The sequence below is a fragment of the Catharus ustulatus genome, chromosome 1, assembly GCF_009819885.2.
Source record: "Catharus ustulatus isolate bCatUst1 chromosome 1, bCatUst1.pri.v2, whole genome shotgun sequence".
Taxonomy (NCBI): Eukaryota; Metazoa; Chordata; class Aves; order Passeriformes; family Turdidae; genus Catharus; species Catharus ustulatus.
The window spans coordinates 47,148,809-47,163,960 of record NC_046221.1 but is presented as its reverse complement, the minus strand read 5'-3'; the positions used below and the strand labels follow the sequence as shown (position 1 = coordinate 47,163,960).

Here is a 15,152-nt window from a genome sequence, read left to right as displayed (position 1 = left end):
AGGTCTTTGCTCTGATTTGAATTAAACCAAGATAACAGTTTTATTGCCTTCTTAAAAATCTTAAAAATTGAGATAAAAAACTAACCAACAGGTCAGCCAGAATTTTCTGGGGTTCTTGGATTCTACATTTAGGGTGACTCAAACTTGCAGGCTTTGAGTGATTTTATTAAAAACTACTGTTACACAAAAACTAACCTCAAAATACCCCTCTCATTCTCCCCTACCCCATCAAATCCTACTTCCTATCACTGCCTCCACCTGTAATATTTCAGTTACTGAAAAACATTTGTTCTACTTAGAATCTAAGACAAACTCTCCCAGTGCTGTTAAGCAGGCGACTGCCAGAATTAAAAGGCATGTCCATCTCCTGCATAGTGTGAAGCATTTTTCTGCATCTTACTATCAAGAATGGTTCTGGAAAAGACAAACCTGCAGCAGTGCAGATGTACCTTCAGATTTAATGATGGTTGTTTCCTGGTCTGGGAATAACCAAGTTCAACAGGAACATACCCTGTGTATGCATGCCATTTCTTACATGCGAAGAACAAGTCTAGTTGGGATAATCAGGATCTGAGTCTTTCAAAAATCAATATGAATAATGACTTAAAACCATTAAATTACAGATATTTCAATACTGTTTTGTCTCACTTGGTTAGTTCTTTAAATTCTTCGTATTCTTGCTTTGAAGTTGCCAGTTCAGCCTGGGTCTGTAGCAGACGAGCTTTCAGCCTTTCGACAGATGCCAGCGAGTTGCCTTCCACTGACACAGTGGTGGAATAGAAGCGATGACCTAAAGAACAAACACAGACCCTCTGAAATCACACAGCAGTTCAAATACCTAAAGTTTTACCAAAATGAAAGCATTTGTGAGCTTTTGAACAGTACAGCAGCAACTGAGATTGACAAAAACAGGTATTGGCAACAGCCCACATGAAAACCAGTAATAATTAATATTACTGCAATCTTCGTGATAACTAAGGACCAGAAAATGAGATTATAGATGAGTTTCACAAGATGCAAACCAAAATTCTCTACTGCTTAGAGGGCAACATGAATACAGTTAAGTAAAATTGTTTTATCAGTCTTCAGGTACCACTTTGGGGAAGGCAAAAATACATCAAGACAGACATTTTCAACAATATGTTGCACACAGCAGAAACACAATAAGCATATTTAGCTGGAAAACATGAGCATATTTTTACCTCCAGTACTTTTCTCTGTGGCTGAAGCTTCTAAAAAAGCTTTTTCTAGCTCTGCAATCATCTGAGCATCGATTTCTTGGGCCTTTTTAACTGACTGTAAAGAGTGAAGTTTTTTATTCTCCGTTCTGAGATCATGGTTCTCCATGGCGTACTTTGCAATTCGTGGGTGTCGTTCCATCTGTGGCAATCAATATTTTAAACAAGTTTTTATTTTCCAGACAATGCTATAGCTATCTAGGTTTAATAAGGAATAAACTGTGATAGAAAAGGAAAAGAGGTGTTCCCCACAGTGGTTAAAGCTACTCGATTTTTCTTTGGTTAATTTCCTTACTGCCTTGGAATCTACTCTCAAGACAGAAAGTTTACATCTTATGTGTTTACACTTTTACTGATAATAAAGCAGTAGGGATGCTTTTCTTGCTGCTCTCCCTTTTCTGTTTTAACTTTGAACTTCAGCTTTCTTAATGTTATCCTTGCAAGCCATAGTAATGTTTCTGTAGGCATTAAAGGACTGTCCTAAACTTAATTTCTTCTCCCCCACCCTTTGCTCTGAAGCTCAATTATGAGCTGCAGATTTACGTTACTCTGCCAAGATATTTACTTCTTTTCCCTACTTGTGCTTGGAGGGAACTGTATTTCAAGAGTTCGCCTTCTCTCTTTAGTTTCTTTCTTCCTCAAAACTGCCTCACAAATTATACCACACCTACCAGACACCTGAATAACCCAAAGGTGTTCTTCAAATAGCTCCAGGATCACATCACCCTTCATATGTCTATCTGGCATGTGTATTATCCTTCAAAAACCCGCTGCATTATTGGCATCCTGCTGTCTTTCCCTGTCAGCTGATGTCATAGAGCTTGAAATCTGCCATATGAATGAGGATTTGTGATTTGGAGACTTCCTTGAGTTCCTGAAAAGAAACTTTGGTCCTCTGCCTAACTCCAGATCAGTTGGTCTGAGGCAAGCTCCCACCCTGACATTACCCATACTAAACTCTCCTCTTAGGTAAACTCAAGCTCTAAAATCTAAACCCAGCCATTATCTCTTCCACAGGGAAACCCCATGAGTTTGACATGCTTCTGTAAGGGAACCCACCACCATCCTGTTTTTCTATGTGACTTTCCTAAAAAGCCCATATTCACCCATCACTGGACTACAACATGTGAGCTATCTCAATAAAAACTGTTCCAGAAAAGAAGAACCAAAGACTTTACCTGTTCTCTGAGTATCTGCAATTCCTCCCTTAAGTCACGGAGGAGATCATCTTGCTCTTTTGGCAATAGAATTCCACCACCTTCTTTATGTAATCTCTCCAAGCGAACAATATGGTCTTCCCGGAATTTAATTATCATTTTATTGGACTGAACAAATTTTTCCTTCTTGGCACACAATTCTTCTAGCTGTGCAACTTTCTCCAATAAATTCTTGAAAGTACGTATATAGATTAGTGAGTTTTTAAGGTGCACATCTTACATACATGTCTGCAGAGGCAGACAAATCATGCAAAAATCTCAGTTACAGTAGTTTTGTGAACACACAGACCATCATTTGCAGTAGATTTGCAAAGAGCAACAGCTCATATCAAGAATTCAAATTTACAACAAGTTGCAAAAATTGTACTTAGATACTCCATAATCTAGTCGAGTAAGTATTCAATTAGGCACCTCAGGTGTGCATCATTAGGGTGTCTGTTTTGATTAATTTTCTGAAGAAAAAATAAAAATCCATTTTGGTTGTTTCAGTACTACACCATGTCCAAAGAATAATAAAATAAGAATGACTAGTATGTTTACTTCAAAAAAACAACTGTTGATTAAAACACTCAAAGTTAAGTGAAACAGAAGCTTGTTCTGTTCAATTTTTTTTAATAAGAAAATCCCAGTAAACCCCCGCCTCCAACCCCTTAAAATTAAATATACTATCAAAGATTTCCTATGGCTTGTCAGAATTTGAAAGACAGAATAGAAACAGGATTATTTCGGTTGGAAAAGCCTTTTAGGATTATCAAATCCAACCATTAATCCACCAGTGCCAAGTCCACCACTAAACCATTGTTGTTAAGCACTACAGATGTTATCTTAAACATCATTTGACTAAGTTGCCTCGTTACCAAAACTTGTTATCTTTGGACAGAGTATTTTTTTTCAAAATAAAGGAAAAAAATGCATTAAGAGAGTCATCTTCAATATGCTCACTAGTGTCTCACCAGAAAGTACAAATGCACTTAGAAATATCAGTGCTTTTTTACCTTCTTTTCACCTTCTGATTTCTCCCAGAACAACATTGCCTGCAGAAACTTGTTCATGTAATTTATGTTGTTGTTCCCTTTGTCAATGGCATCTGTAAGGGAAGGCAAAGAAACAAATGACATATTTATTAAAATGCCACTTAGCTAGCTTTTGCTACATATATAACATGACAACTGTATAAAGCAAATTCAAATAAATTCTTTAAACACTAATTCTTCCACAAAAATCATGTGCCATACCCAGAGCACACTGTGTCTGAGTATTTCTAGTCACCTGCAAGTGCTGATGAAAAACAGAGCTAATTTACATAACTGCATAATTAACAAAGTTGTTCAAGCATTAACAGCCTTGCAATGAACTTTAATAAAAGAATCAGTCTGTCCAGCTAAGCATATCTATAAAATGCAAAACCTCCTCTGAAATTAATTTAATAACACTAAGCCACTGTTAGCATTATTAGTACAGTTTGTACATATTAAAAGTGGACTGACTGGTTCATGAGAAGAAAATTTAAGAAAATAAACCTGAATTATGTGGAAAATTAGTGGTTTAATGTGGAAGGAAAGCGTCCACACAAGGGATTAAGAGGGTTTAATAATCTACAGTAAATTCACGAATACAAGCCGCACTGACTATAAGCCGCATCTCTGGGTGTTGGCAAATATTTTGGTTTTTGTCCATAGATAAGCCGCACACGAATATAAGCCGCTCTGTCGTTCGCAGCGAGGACCCGCGTGCAATTAGTAACAGAACCGCGGGAGGGCGGGGTTTACTGGCTGAGCTAAGGCTGTGCAGGCTCGGCCCGCTAGGGGCCGCTGACGGGGCCAGGTGGTCCAGCACGGTGCTGCAGCTCGGGGCCGGCCGCCACTGCCACTGGGCTCGGTCACCCCGGGTCGGCGCTGCCCTGCGGTGGCAGGCAGGGACGGAGCTTCCCCTGCTCCTACGGCAGCGGCGGCGGGCGGGGAGGGAGCTTTCCCGCGCCCGTGGCGCCGGCGGCGGGCAGGGACGGAGTTTCCCCGTTCCTGCCGCGGCGGCGGCGGGCGGGGACAAAGCACCCCGTCGGCTCCCCGGGCCACAGCAATGGCTTGCGCGGGGCTCCTGTCGGCTCCCCGAGCCGCAGCAATGGCGGCGGGCGCTTCCCCCCCCCTCCCTGGGCCGCAGCAATGGCGGCGCGCGCTTCCCCTCCCCTCCCTGGGCCGCAGCAATGGCGGCGCCGGCTTCCCCCCCCCTCCCCGGGCCGCAGCAATGGCGGCGCCGGCTTCCCCCCCCCCTCCCTGGGCCGCAGCAATGGCGGCGCCGGCTTCCCCCCCCCTCCCCGGGCCGCAGCAATGGCGGCGCGGGCTTCCCCACCCCCCCCCGGGCCGCGGTAGGGGCGGCCCGGGTCCCCCCTCTCCTCCCCGGGCCACGGCAATGGCGGCGCCGGGCCCCCCCCGTCTCTCCCCTGGGCTGTGGCAGAGGAGGAAAGAGAGCTCTCCTGCCTCTCTCCCCGCCCCCCCCGTGCTGCCTACAGGGAGCCAGGCTCCACCCGCGGTGCAACAAAGTAGCGATTTGTAACAATCGCAAAATGCCGACTTTGCAGCTGCTCGGCTCAGCACTCTGGCAGGCACTTCTGAGGTTGTATTAGCCGCTCCTGATTATTAGCCGCATTTCCGGTTTAGGAGCAAAATCTTAGTCAAATTGGTGCGGCTTGTATTCGTGAAATTACTGTACTTAGAAATTAATTCAAAATAGCATTTCTGAATATTCTAATACAGACAAGTCTACTTATTTATGGAATACTAATCACCATAGTATCTAGGTGCATGATAGCTACATTATCATGATTTAATATATCTTAAAATGCCATCATGTTTCTAAAGCACCTAGGGAACAGATTTTGTATTTGTGATTGAGTATTACAAACATAATTTAACTGCAGAGAACAAACACAGCTCAAAACTCTTCCTCAGTGCTTAAGCATCATCACTTGTTTTCTCTCAGAACTCTATCATGGGTATAAACATTGACCCCTCTGTCAATATTCGTATATTTACATACCATGATTTAGTGTCCTACCTCATCTCTGACTTGTTTTTACTGGTTAAACGTGTATGCTAACAGAGAAGTACTTTTTCCTTGGAAAAACTCAACCCCCGATGCTTTATATTATACAAGGCTTTCTAACTTCTGTCATAGCTTCTCCTGTTGTATCTTCTATTTCTTGGCAAGATCAGAAAGAATTGGCTCACAAAAACAGTAAGACTTAGAAGACAAAGTTTACAATCTTGCAATCAAACATTATCAAGTAGTGCATTTCAGTGAGAAACATACATACTGGGAAGCTCTGCTGAGATTTGTATTGCAGACAAAACGGCCTGGTGAGAAGCTTAGGGAAGATTACCTAAAAATTCTATTTCCATCTTACATTGAAATCAAATGTCGATTGAACGTAAGCATCCCTCCTAGGTTCTTGTGGAAGGGGCAAAAAAGGGAAGGGGGGGGAAAAAAAAATCCAGTCCTGAGCTTAAAAAGAATGCAACATCATGCCTTCCCCTCTGACTTAAATGTACAAGGAATCACATGCAAACTTTAGGTCACTTAAAGGATTATATATCTCTTAAGAAGTTGAAGAATACCTAGTATCATAATAAAGCCATAGTCCAGTACCCAAACCCAGAAAGAAAATAAAACCACATTAACAATTTCTGCAAGGTAGCAGATATAAGTACAGGAAACAGGATCCAGAAGGAAAATGTGACCCCTGTAGGCCAGTCCTTACAAAAATATTAATTGTTCAAAAATTTAATGAATGCCCCCAACCTTCTGGGCTACAGAAATAGCAAATTCACCTTTACTTACAACTCTTACCTTGTGATACAGAAATACTGCACACAGATGGCACTGAAGTAAGTTGAGCAAGTTGCTTTTTCAACTTCTTGATTTCAGCTTGCAGCTGACTCACATTTCCTTGTGTATCTTCATTTACTACAGCCTTTTATAAGTAGGAGAAAAATCAGGAAAAGGTATAAATAAACATCTTACATTATAAGAGAAAACTCAAGAATGCCAACAAGTAAATATACTGAGAACTCTTTCCATCTTAAGAAAGGAAGAATTCATGGGAAAAGCAAAGTTCCATACACTGAGAAACCAGCAAGTTGCACTTCAGATGGAATTAGAGGTTAAAAAATGTAATGTTTTCTGCAGAATTTTGTCCAGATCTCTTTCACCAACAAAGCAGTTTATGTCAGACAGTTTCAGCTAAATGCCAATATGCTTTTAAAAACCCACTTATGAGAAATTACATTTTGGGCACTAGGATTAGTATAGAACCAGTAAACAGAAAATATTGAATCAGAAATTTTTTTGACAACTTGCATTTTTAGTAGAGATATACTTCTTACTTTTCAAATGAAGTGCTCTGAGAACAAGCAATGAATACATGGTATTAACAGCCATTACTTAGTCTCTAGCTGTTTTCCTTTATTCCTAAGGAAGAGCAAAGAAGCCCTTTTCAAAGCAATTTGTCTTAAACACACCCCCCCCCAGCAAAATAAAGTTTTCAAATAAACTAAATTAGGCAAAAGTAGTGAAAGCACTAGAGCTACCTTGCTTGCAGATACCCAAGTTCAATTACAAGTGTCTTGCTACAATGAAGACATTAAGTAACTCTCTTACCTTGTTTTTAATCAACTTTGCTCTCTGAGCAAAATTAAGAGTGGACAGTGTTTCACCAAAACACTTGGATCCTGGGTCAACGTTGGCAATTATACACGTTTTTGCATTACCACCAAGAGAATCCTATTTAAAAACACTGAAGTTAGTTTTATTTGCATGTTTTTGTGACAATAGGAACCAACCACCTAAAAGATACTGTGTATAATTTTGAAAAAAATTGCAAAAAGAAGTTCGTTTAACAACTATCCACTCAGAAGGTAGTACAGTAAATTCACAAATACAAGTCGCACTGAGTATAAGCCGCATCGCTGGGTGTTGGTAAACATTTTGTTTTTTGTCCATAAACAAGCCGCACCCGAGTATAAGCCGCTCTGTCATTTGCAGCGAGGACCCGCGTGCAACAAAGTTGCCAAATAGTAATGGAACCGCGGCAGGGCGGGGTTTACTGGCTCGGCTCGGGCCATGAGGGCTCGGGGTTGCCGACAGGGCTGGGTGGCCCAGCTCGGCGCTGCCGCTCGGGGCCGGCCGCAGCCACTGCTGGGCTCGGTCACCCCAGCCCAGCGCTGCCCCGCGGCGGCAGGGGGAACATGGAGCCCACCAGCACCTGTGGCAGTGATGGGAGCCGGGGATGTGGCCTGCCTGCTCCTGCGGCGGCGGCACGCGGGGACTGGAGCCCCCCGAGCCGCGGGGCCAAGCAGGAGAGAGCTGCCCCGCCTTCCCCACCCCCTGTGCTGCCTGCACAGAGCAGCTCCACCTGCCGTGCAACAGAGTATCAATTTGTAACAACCGCGTAAATGCACGGTTTTACTGGCAGGAGCTCGACTTTGCAGTTTGCACTAACTTGGTTTGCACTCCCAGGGTTGAAAATGTCAGAAAATTATTCACATATTGGCCGCACCTGAATATTAGCTGCATTCCTGGTATGGGAGCAAAATTTTGGTCAAAACAGTGCGGCTTGTATTCGTGAAATTACTGTAAGTTTCTCAAATTTTATTTTCAAATGTGGGTATGAGGGATGTGACTGTAAATAGAGACTATATATGGGGCTTCAAAACCCTGACTATATAGAGATAGTTTCTTCACCTGAACAGCAGGGAAAGGAAAAAAAATTCTAAACAACTGCAAAAATAAATTTTGGTGATTAGCAGATTAGTGGTTACACTACTTTCAACATGATCTGTTCATTGTTCCAACCTATCTTCCTTCTACTTGCAACTATCGAACAAACAAAAATCACAAACCAACAGATTTTTGACCAAGGATATGGAAGGATCATCTCCCTTTTACACATGTATCTTCAGGTATTTCTGTGCTGTTAACAAATAGCTCTCAAATCTCAGGGGAAGGCAGCATTTATAGCTAAAGACTAAAAATTTAGCACATACAGAATAGTCCATAAGTCTTAATGGCATTCTCTCTCTAGTAGTGAAGGTCATGTTTGTGGACTTCTTTGGAGTATAGACACCTCAAAAAATAACCACTTAAAGTAACATCTCACAAAGTTGTAATTATCTTCCAATTTCTATGTATTTTGGGTCGCATTGGAAGAACATAATTCCTCAGAATTTCAATCTACATAAAACTGGGGTGGAACAATGAGAAATTTTTGCTGTGATCACAATACTGTGTTGTAATACAAATATTGTATGTGTACAAATACTGTAATTCAAAAATATACTACAGATATTCATGTACTCTTCACAGAATTTTGGTGAGTGCTGACATCCAACAAATCTGTGCTTCTGTCTTTTTGTGTTCCTTTTGAAAAGGGCCTATAAGCTTTCAGGTAGGAGACTAAATTTAACTAACTTTTAACATCAGACCTATCCACTAAGCGCACATCAGCTAATTCTGGAAATCACATCAAGTGTTTCAACACCTCTCTAAATATCACACCTTGATACACATTATTTCCAAAATTATAAGGATGAAGATGTGATTTTTTTTTTCCATTAAAACTTCCAAATATGTATGTGGTAGGAGCTTATGAGAATAAATAGATTTTAACAGCAATAGATTGATTAGAAATCTGTTTAGGTTAAAAAGATAATTTTCAGTCTTTTTTCCAGTTGCCCAGTATTGAAACAATTTTAATGCAATGGAGTTCAGCTTTTATAGCAAAAAAGCCCAATGAAATATTTTTTTCTACATCCCAGGTGGCAGATAAAATCCAGCAGATATATATTACCCGTAGCAGAAAAGTGAGCTTGGAATCCCGGTAACAAATGTGTCTCTGTTTGCCATTGCCCACATCAACAAGTGCTGTGATTACTTGGCCCAGGCAGCTTAGTGATCGATTGATGTTACCTGCTTCCTAAAAAAAGAGAAAGGAAGAAGAGTAAATCGATTTACAGTAAATTCACGAATACAAGCCGCACTGAGTATAAGCCGCATCTCTGGGTGTTGGCAAATATTTTGGTTTTTGTCCATAGATAAGCCGCACACGAATATAAGCCGCTCTGTCGTTCGCAGCGAGGACCCGCGTGCAATTAGTAACAGAACCACGGGAGGGCGGGGTTTACTGGCTGAGCTAAGGCTGTGCAGGTTCGGCCCGCTAGGGGCCGCTGACGGGGCCAGGTGGCCCAGCCCGGTGCTGCCGCTCGGGGCCGGCCGCCGCTGCCCCTGGGCTCGGTCACCCCGGGTCGGCGTTGCCCCGCGGTGGCAGGCAGGGACGGAGCTTCCCCTGCTCCTACGGCAGCGGTGGCGGGCGGGGACGGAGTTTTCCCGCGCCCGTGGCGGCGGGCGCGGACAAAGCACCCCGCCTCCTCCCCGAGCCGCGGCAATGGCGGCGCGCACTTCCCCCCCCCTCCCCGGGCCGCGGCAATGGCGGCGCGGCCCCCCCGCGTCCTCCCCGGGCCGCGGCAATGGCGGCGCCCCCCCCCCCCCCCCCCCCCCCCCGCTCCCCTGGGCTGCGGCAGAGGAGGGAAGAAGAGGGCTCTCCCGCCTCTCTCCCCGCCCCCCGGGCTGCCTGCAGGGAGCCAGGGCAACACGGTAACACTGTAACAATTGCGAAATGCCGGCTTTTACTGGCCGATGCTTGGCTCGGCACTCTGGCTGGCACGTCTGGGGTTGTAAATGTCAGAAAATTATTAATATATTAGCTGCACCCGACTATTAGCCGCACTTCCGGGTTTCCACCAAAATTTTTGTCAAATTGCTGCGGCTTGTATTCGTGAAATTACTGTACATTGCATCTGAAAGGAGAAAGATGCCACAGATACTACAGAACTAACCTTTAACCTCAGTCCTTCTGTATGGGTGTCTTTCTGTCTCTCAGATCCTGCCAAGTCTACCAGGTTGAGCAGGGAAGACCGAATGTTAACAACCTCACTGTTTTTCTCCATGGATTCCACTGTGATAGTGAAAACTGCATGTGATCTGGAGGATTCTCTGTTCATGGAGGTCGATGCTACACGACGGTTTCTCCAGCCCTTGGTTAATACCTAAGCATGAAAAAGACATCCCAATTTCAGCTGTGTCAGACTGTACTTTATATACAGGTGACATAAGCAGCTATAGGCACAATTCCATGCAACAGTTTTTAAAAATCTCAAGGACAAGAATGTTTTTCACTGTTTTCCAAGAGAAGTATTTAAAAAGTAAAAAAGATATAGCTACAGTCAAGCTTAGTAGCAGAACTTGTTATAACATTAAATTATTTTCTCCAAAAGTGCCGCTGCTGTTTGAAAGCATAACATACCCCATACTGGTACATGTTAGCAGTACACAAAATAATACTTAAAAAAAAATTAAAAAGTCACACAAGTACTATGCGTATGTGTATCATTCATGGAGAAATAAACTGGACAATTCTGGAACACATGGAGCCCGCTTAGCCAGAAATGCAGTTTTCTGTGGCTATTTCAGAGATGTGTAGGGCAAGCATTAGGGAAAGTTTACTGTAATTGCAATTCAGGTATTCCAAACTCTAGAACCGTTTTGATTTCCTACAGGTGTGGGATACTTAGGAAGCATTGCCTTAAACCAGCTTTTTAAATAATGTTTTGAAGTAGAGAGATAGGGGGAAAAAGCATCACAGACAAAAAATGAGCAAAAAAAAGTGCTTTAATCCAAGACAAATATTTACCACTTCAGATTTAAGATGACTAGTCCAGCATTAAAAAGTGCTAAAATATACCTGGTATGCCTCAGCAGCAGATGACACCACCTGTTCAACAGCACCATCAACAAAGACTCCCTTCTTGATGTGTTCTCTGAGAAAGAGTCCAGCCGAAGCAGAATCTAGCAAGTCAAATATCTGTTCATTGTATATTTCAATAAATGAGCATTTGCAGAGAAAACTCTTTCCACTGCCAGCCTGAAAAACACAGTAATTCACAGTAATTTACACTATGAACAGATTGGTTTTAAGTCTGTCATTGCATGGCACCAAGTCTCTTTTCACACAATATCTAAAGCTATTAGATTGCATATATATTCTGCATACTATACATTTCTCATGCGCAAGTGACAACCAACATCCAGAAACCTAGATGCACTTTTAGACTCAAAAATAAGCACACTTGTATATGAAGAAACTGTACCATCATTTAGTAGAGTACTAGATGTAAGCATTTCTCATTAATACAATAATCTTGGCAATTTAAGGGCTGCACACCCAGTTTACTAACCTTAGCTAATCTTTACTATGAGACATTACTGCAATAGTAATTATAAAATAAAAGTACCTTTTCCTTTTCCCGCTCAATTAGAAAAAATAAGTATTCAAAGCTCCGTGGAATTACACCTCTCAGACTGTGAGTGAAATTATCAGAATCAGATGGTCCTAAAGAGATTTTTAAATCAAAAGAATAATCAATTAGTGTTACTCAAGAGTAATGGTTGACAGAAGGAATACATCTCAAGATAAAAAAAAGAGAAAAAAAGAAATCACTGAAAGATTAATCTTTCCTGCACTTACCCATCATAGTAAAGGTTTTTCCTGACCCAGTCTGGCCACTAACAAAAAAACAAACAACAAAAAAACCCACATGAGATTAAGCTTTATTCTGATTTTTTCATTAGTCTACTTCTTTTAAGAAGTCAAAGCTTAAAACAATGAAAAAATAATCTAAACTGAAGGAGATAGAAGCAAGCTGAGAAATCAGCTAGAAAGGTATAAAAATGGAACAGCAAATTTTACCAAGAAATCCCATTAGATAAATCCTGGTTTGTCTCCCCTATCAACCACCATTTTCTTCCTCATTTCTGCTGGAAAGGGAACTTAGCATTAAAACGAAGGCTTTCCAATATATATACTAAACTAATTTTTGGGTCAATCTTTATCTCATGCAGTAGTGCACATAAGGATATATTTGACTTTAAGTCTATTTTTCTTTTAAAGTTTTTTTTCTAAGGAAGTTATTAATCATGCTAGAGAAACTTCCACATTTGTATATTTTAACAAAGTGGACTTGATAGTTTTGCAAAAGCTGTGCTACACTAAAAAAAACCCTCAAGTAAAGTTTTGATTAGATTAGCCCTTTAAGTCAGCATTTTCTGACCAAAGTGCTTCCTCAGTTTTCAAAATGCATAAATATTGAGTTAACATAATGATATTCACACTACTATGATAGTCATAGATATATTTCTACCTTAAAAATGTTCTAAAAGTTAAAATTATCATTCATGAGTTTTCCCACATGCAGCTAAGAGTCACTGAAGAGTTGAGCTGACCAAATATCAAGTTAAAACAACTTTCATTCCATTTTACCATGGATGAACTGAAGGCCACTAGCTCTCTTTTAACAGTACAATGAAATTCCTACTTTTTAAGTAAATAATAGTAAGATTGAAATGAGTTTGTCTGCATTTTTAGCCTTAAGTGTTAAAAGCATAACACCTACATACAGATTTCTCCAAAAGAGGGGCAAAGAGTACCATCCAATATTGCAAAAACATTCCTTAAGCTGTGCTGCAGTAAGGAAGCACTTCTAAAGTTTACTGTAACGTTAGGCAGGCTCTGGCTCTTAAACCCCCAACTGTTTATTAGCACAATCACCTTAAATGACACCATTGCTACAAAATGAGTAATTGCTATGAAATCACTTACTATGCAAAGATGGTTCCATTGTAGCCATTCATACAAGATTCTACAATGCTTTTAGCCACACCTGAGAACACAGACTCCTGGGGACAAGGGAAAGAGAAGGCACTTGGCACCACCTGTTTTAAATATCCTTTATATCACTGTTTCCTATGCCATAACTTTATAGTATATAATAAATGCATTCCTTAAGGTTAGACATGTACCATGACCCCTGGAATTCTCACAGCAAAACAATACATCCTAAGTATTTGTGACATAAATCAGTCTCTCTGAAAAAATTTTATTCCTTGATTAACTTGAAGAGAAATAATAAAATCCAGCACAATATTAACAGCTTCCACATAATAACAATAACGATCCAGTGGTTTTGATTATGTTATGCAGTTTGTACCATCAGTAGGTCAGGTACCTGTGACACTTATGAAATCTAGCTTTCAACATTTGCCACTGTACAATGGCACATTCAACCGAACTTAGTCTCATCTATCTCTACATTTTTCTCTTAGATCTGCAAGACCCTAGCTACAAATAATAGCCTACAGCAGGTGAGATTTTATTTTGTTTTTTTAACAGAAATTAAATGGAATTGGGAGTCTTAGCAGAAATAAAATTATGTTCAGAATGTCAAACACCATATTATAGAAATTAAATTGAAGGATTTTCTTTACAGTATTACTTGCCCCAGGTGAACAATACATTTAAAAGGCAAAAGTATAAAAAGGACTTATAGTAAGTAGAATATAAACTCCAAAGTTTCTTAAATACAAACTTGCAGGGCCATGAGTTGAACTTGATGATCCTTGTGACTCCCTTCCAACTAAGCATCTTCTGTGAAATCACATCTTAATATCAGCTACTGACTGCCAGTTATTTTTATACATTTGTCTCAACAGGCAGATTTATTTTCTGTCTATGGTGTTACCATAACACTTACAAACAAAACTTTCAATTTTAATTTAAAACGGCAATTAAAGAAATTAGCAGCTAAAAAAAAAATCGCATCAAAACTATTAGAGAACAGAATTTAGTGCAGCATTCTGTACTATAATGACATAATCCCCAATCTGACCACTGCAAAAAATTAGACCTAACACACTACATCTTTAGAAAGGCTTACCACAGTAGTTACCAAAACTTGGATGAAAATAGGAGTAATTGTGAGATTCTGGAAATTATTACCTGTGTTGTTTCCATATTTGCAACATAATCAAAAGTGAAGATCTTTGGCTCAGGCTTTGAATGCAGACGGATGGTATTTGATGAAAGGACAGATAAACACAAGCCATGATCTCCATCAGTTAATGCAGGTCTGTCTGAAGGGGGACGCACCCTTACAAAAACTTTGATAGCATCACCTTCAACACTAAATAAATGTTTATACATTAGATTACTTCCAAATGGACCCATTGTACAATAAAATTAGATTGCACCAGATTAAGCATATGAAGTCTTACAAAGGTCTGCCCGAAAATCATTCTACTACTTGTAGATTAAATCAACAAAGGTAAAAACATGGGAGATTTAAAAATAAAGAACATGCAGTTATATGCAATTTATTGCTGTGGCACCTAACTTTAGCGCTAAAAGAACACACTGCATAGTGAACATGAGATGCCCTTCTTACTCCTGACGTTTTAATGGATCGATGGATCAGATACTGCTACAGTCCAGCAAAACAGTTGCTATCATTCTTTGGTGCTCACAAGAAGGGGAAAAAGAATCAATTCTTGACCAATGAATCAAATAAAGCATAGCAAGTGCCTGCATCTAAAACATCCCTAATCAATTTCATCACATTTTTCACATTTAATAAGTAACTATGCACGACTTACATTAAGGCTCTGAAGAGTTCTGCCATAAATACCAATACACACATAAAATACTCAAGAACTAAATTATTACATGAAGTGGTAGCAAACTTGGATTTACTTTACTTCATACTTTTCCAAAAGTTTTAGCAGGAGGTTGTTATAACTGCTATTTTTACTTTTGGTA

General features: G+C 40.5%; 1 protein-coding gene across 1 annotated transcript in view; it reads right to left on the bottom strand.

Moving 5' to 3' along the window:
- Positions 1 to 15,152, bottom strand: part of KIF15 (kinesin family member 15) — a 45,461-nt gene that overhangs the window by 25,770 nt on the left and 4,539 nt on the right. The window contains exons 3-15 of the mRNA XM_033078082.1: positions 14,337 to 14,520; positions 13,161 to 13,237; positions 12,030 to 12,067; positions 11,797 to 11,894; positions 11,247 to 11,426; positions 10,342 to 10,551; positions 9,297 to 9,422; positions 7,109 to 7,231; positions 6,299 to 6,422; positions 3,451 to 3,542; positions 2,417 to 2,626; positions 1,203 to 1,380; positions 649 to 790 (exon numbers count right to left, since the gene is read on the bottom strand). Of these exons, the coding sequence (XP_032933973.1) occupies positions 649 to 790; positions 1,203 to 1,380; positions 2,417 to 2,626; positions 3,451 to 3,542; positions 6,299 to 6,422; positions 7,109 to 7,231; positions 9,297 to 9,422; positions 10,342 to 10,551; positions 11,247 to 11,426; positions 11,797 to 11,894; positions 12,030 to 12,067; positions 13,161 to 13,237; positions 14,337 to 14,520 (1,782 nt within the window). The remainder of the gene's footprint in view (positions 1 to 648; positions 791 to 1,202; positions 1,381 to 2,416; positions 2,627 to 3,450; positions 3,543 to 6,298; positions 6,423 to 7,108; positions 7,232 to 9,296; positions 9,423 to 10,341; positions 10,552 to 11,246; positions 11,427 to 11,796; positions 11,895 to 12,029; positions 12,068 to 13,160; positions 13,238 to 14,336; positions 14,521 to 15,152) is intronic.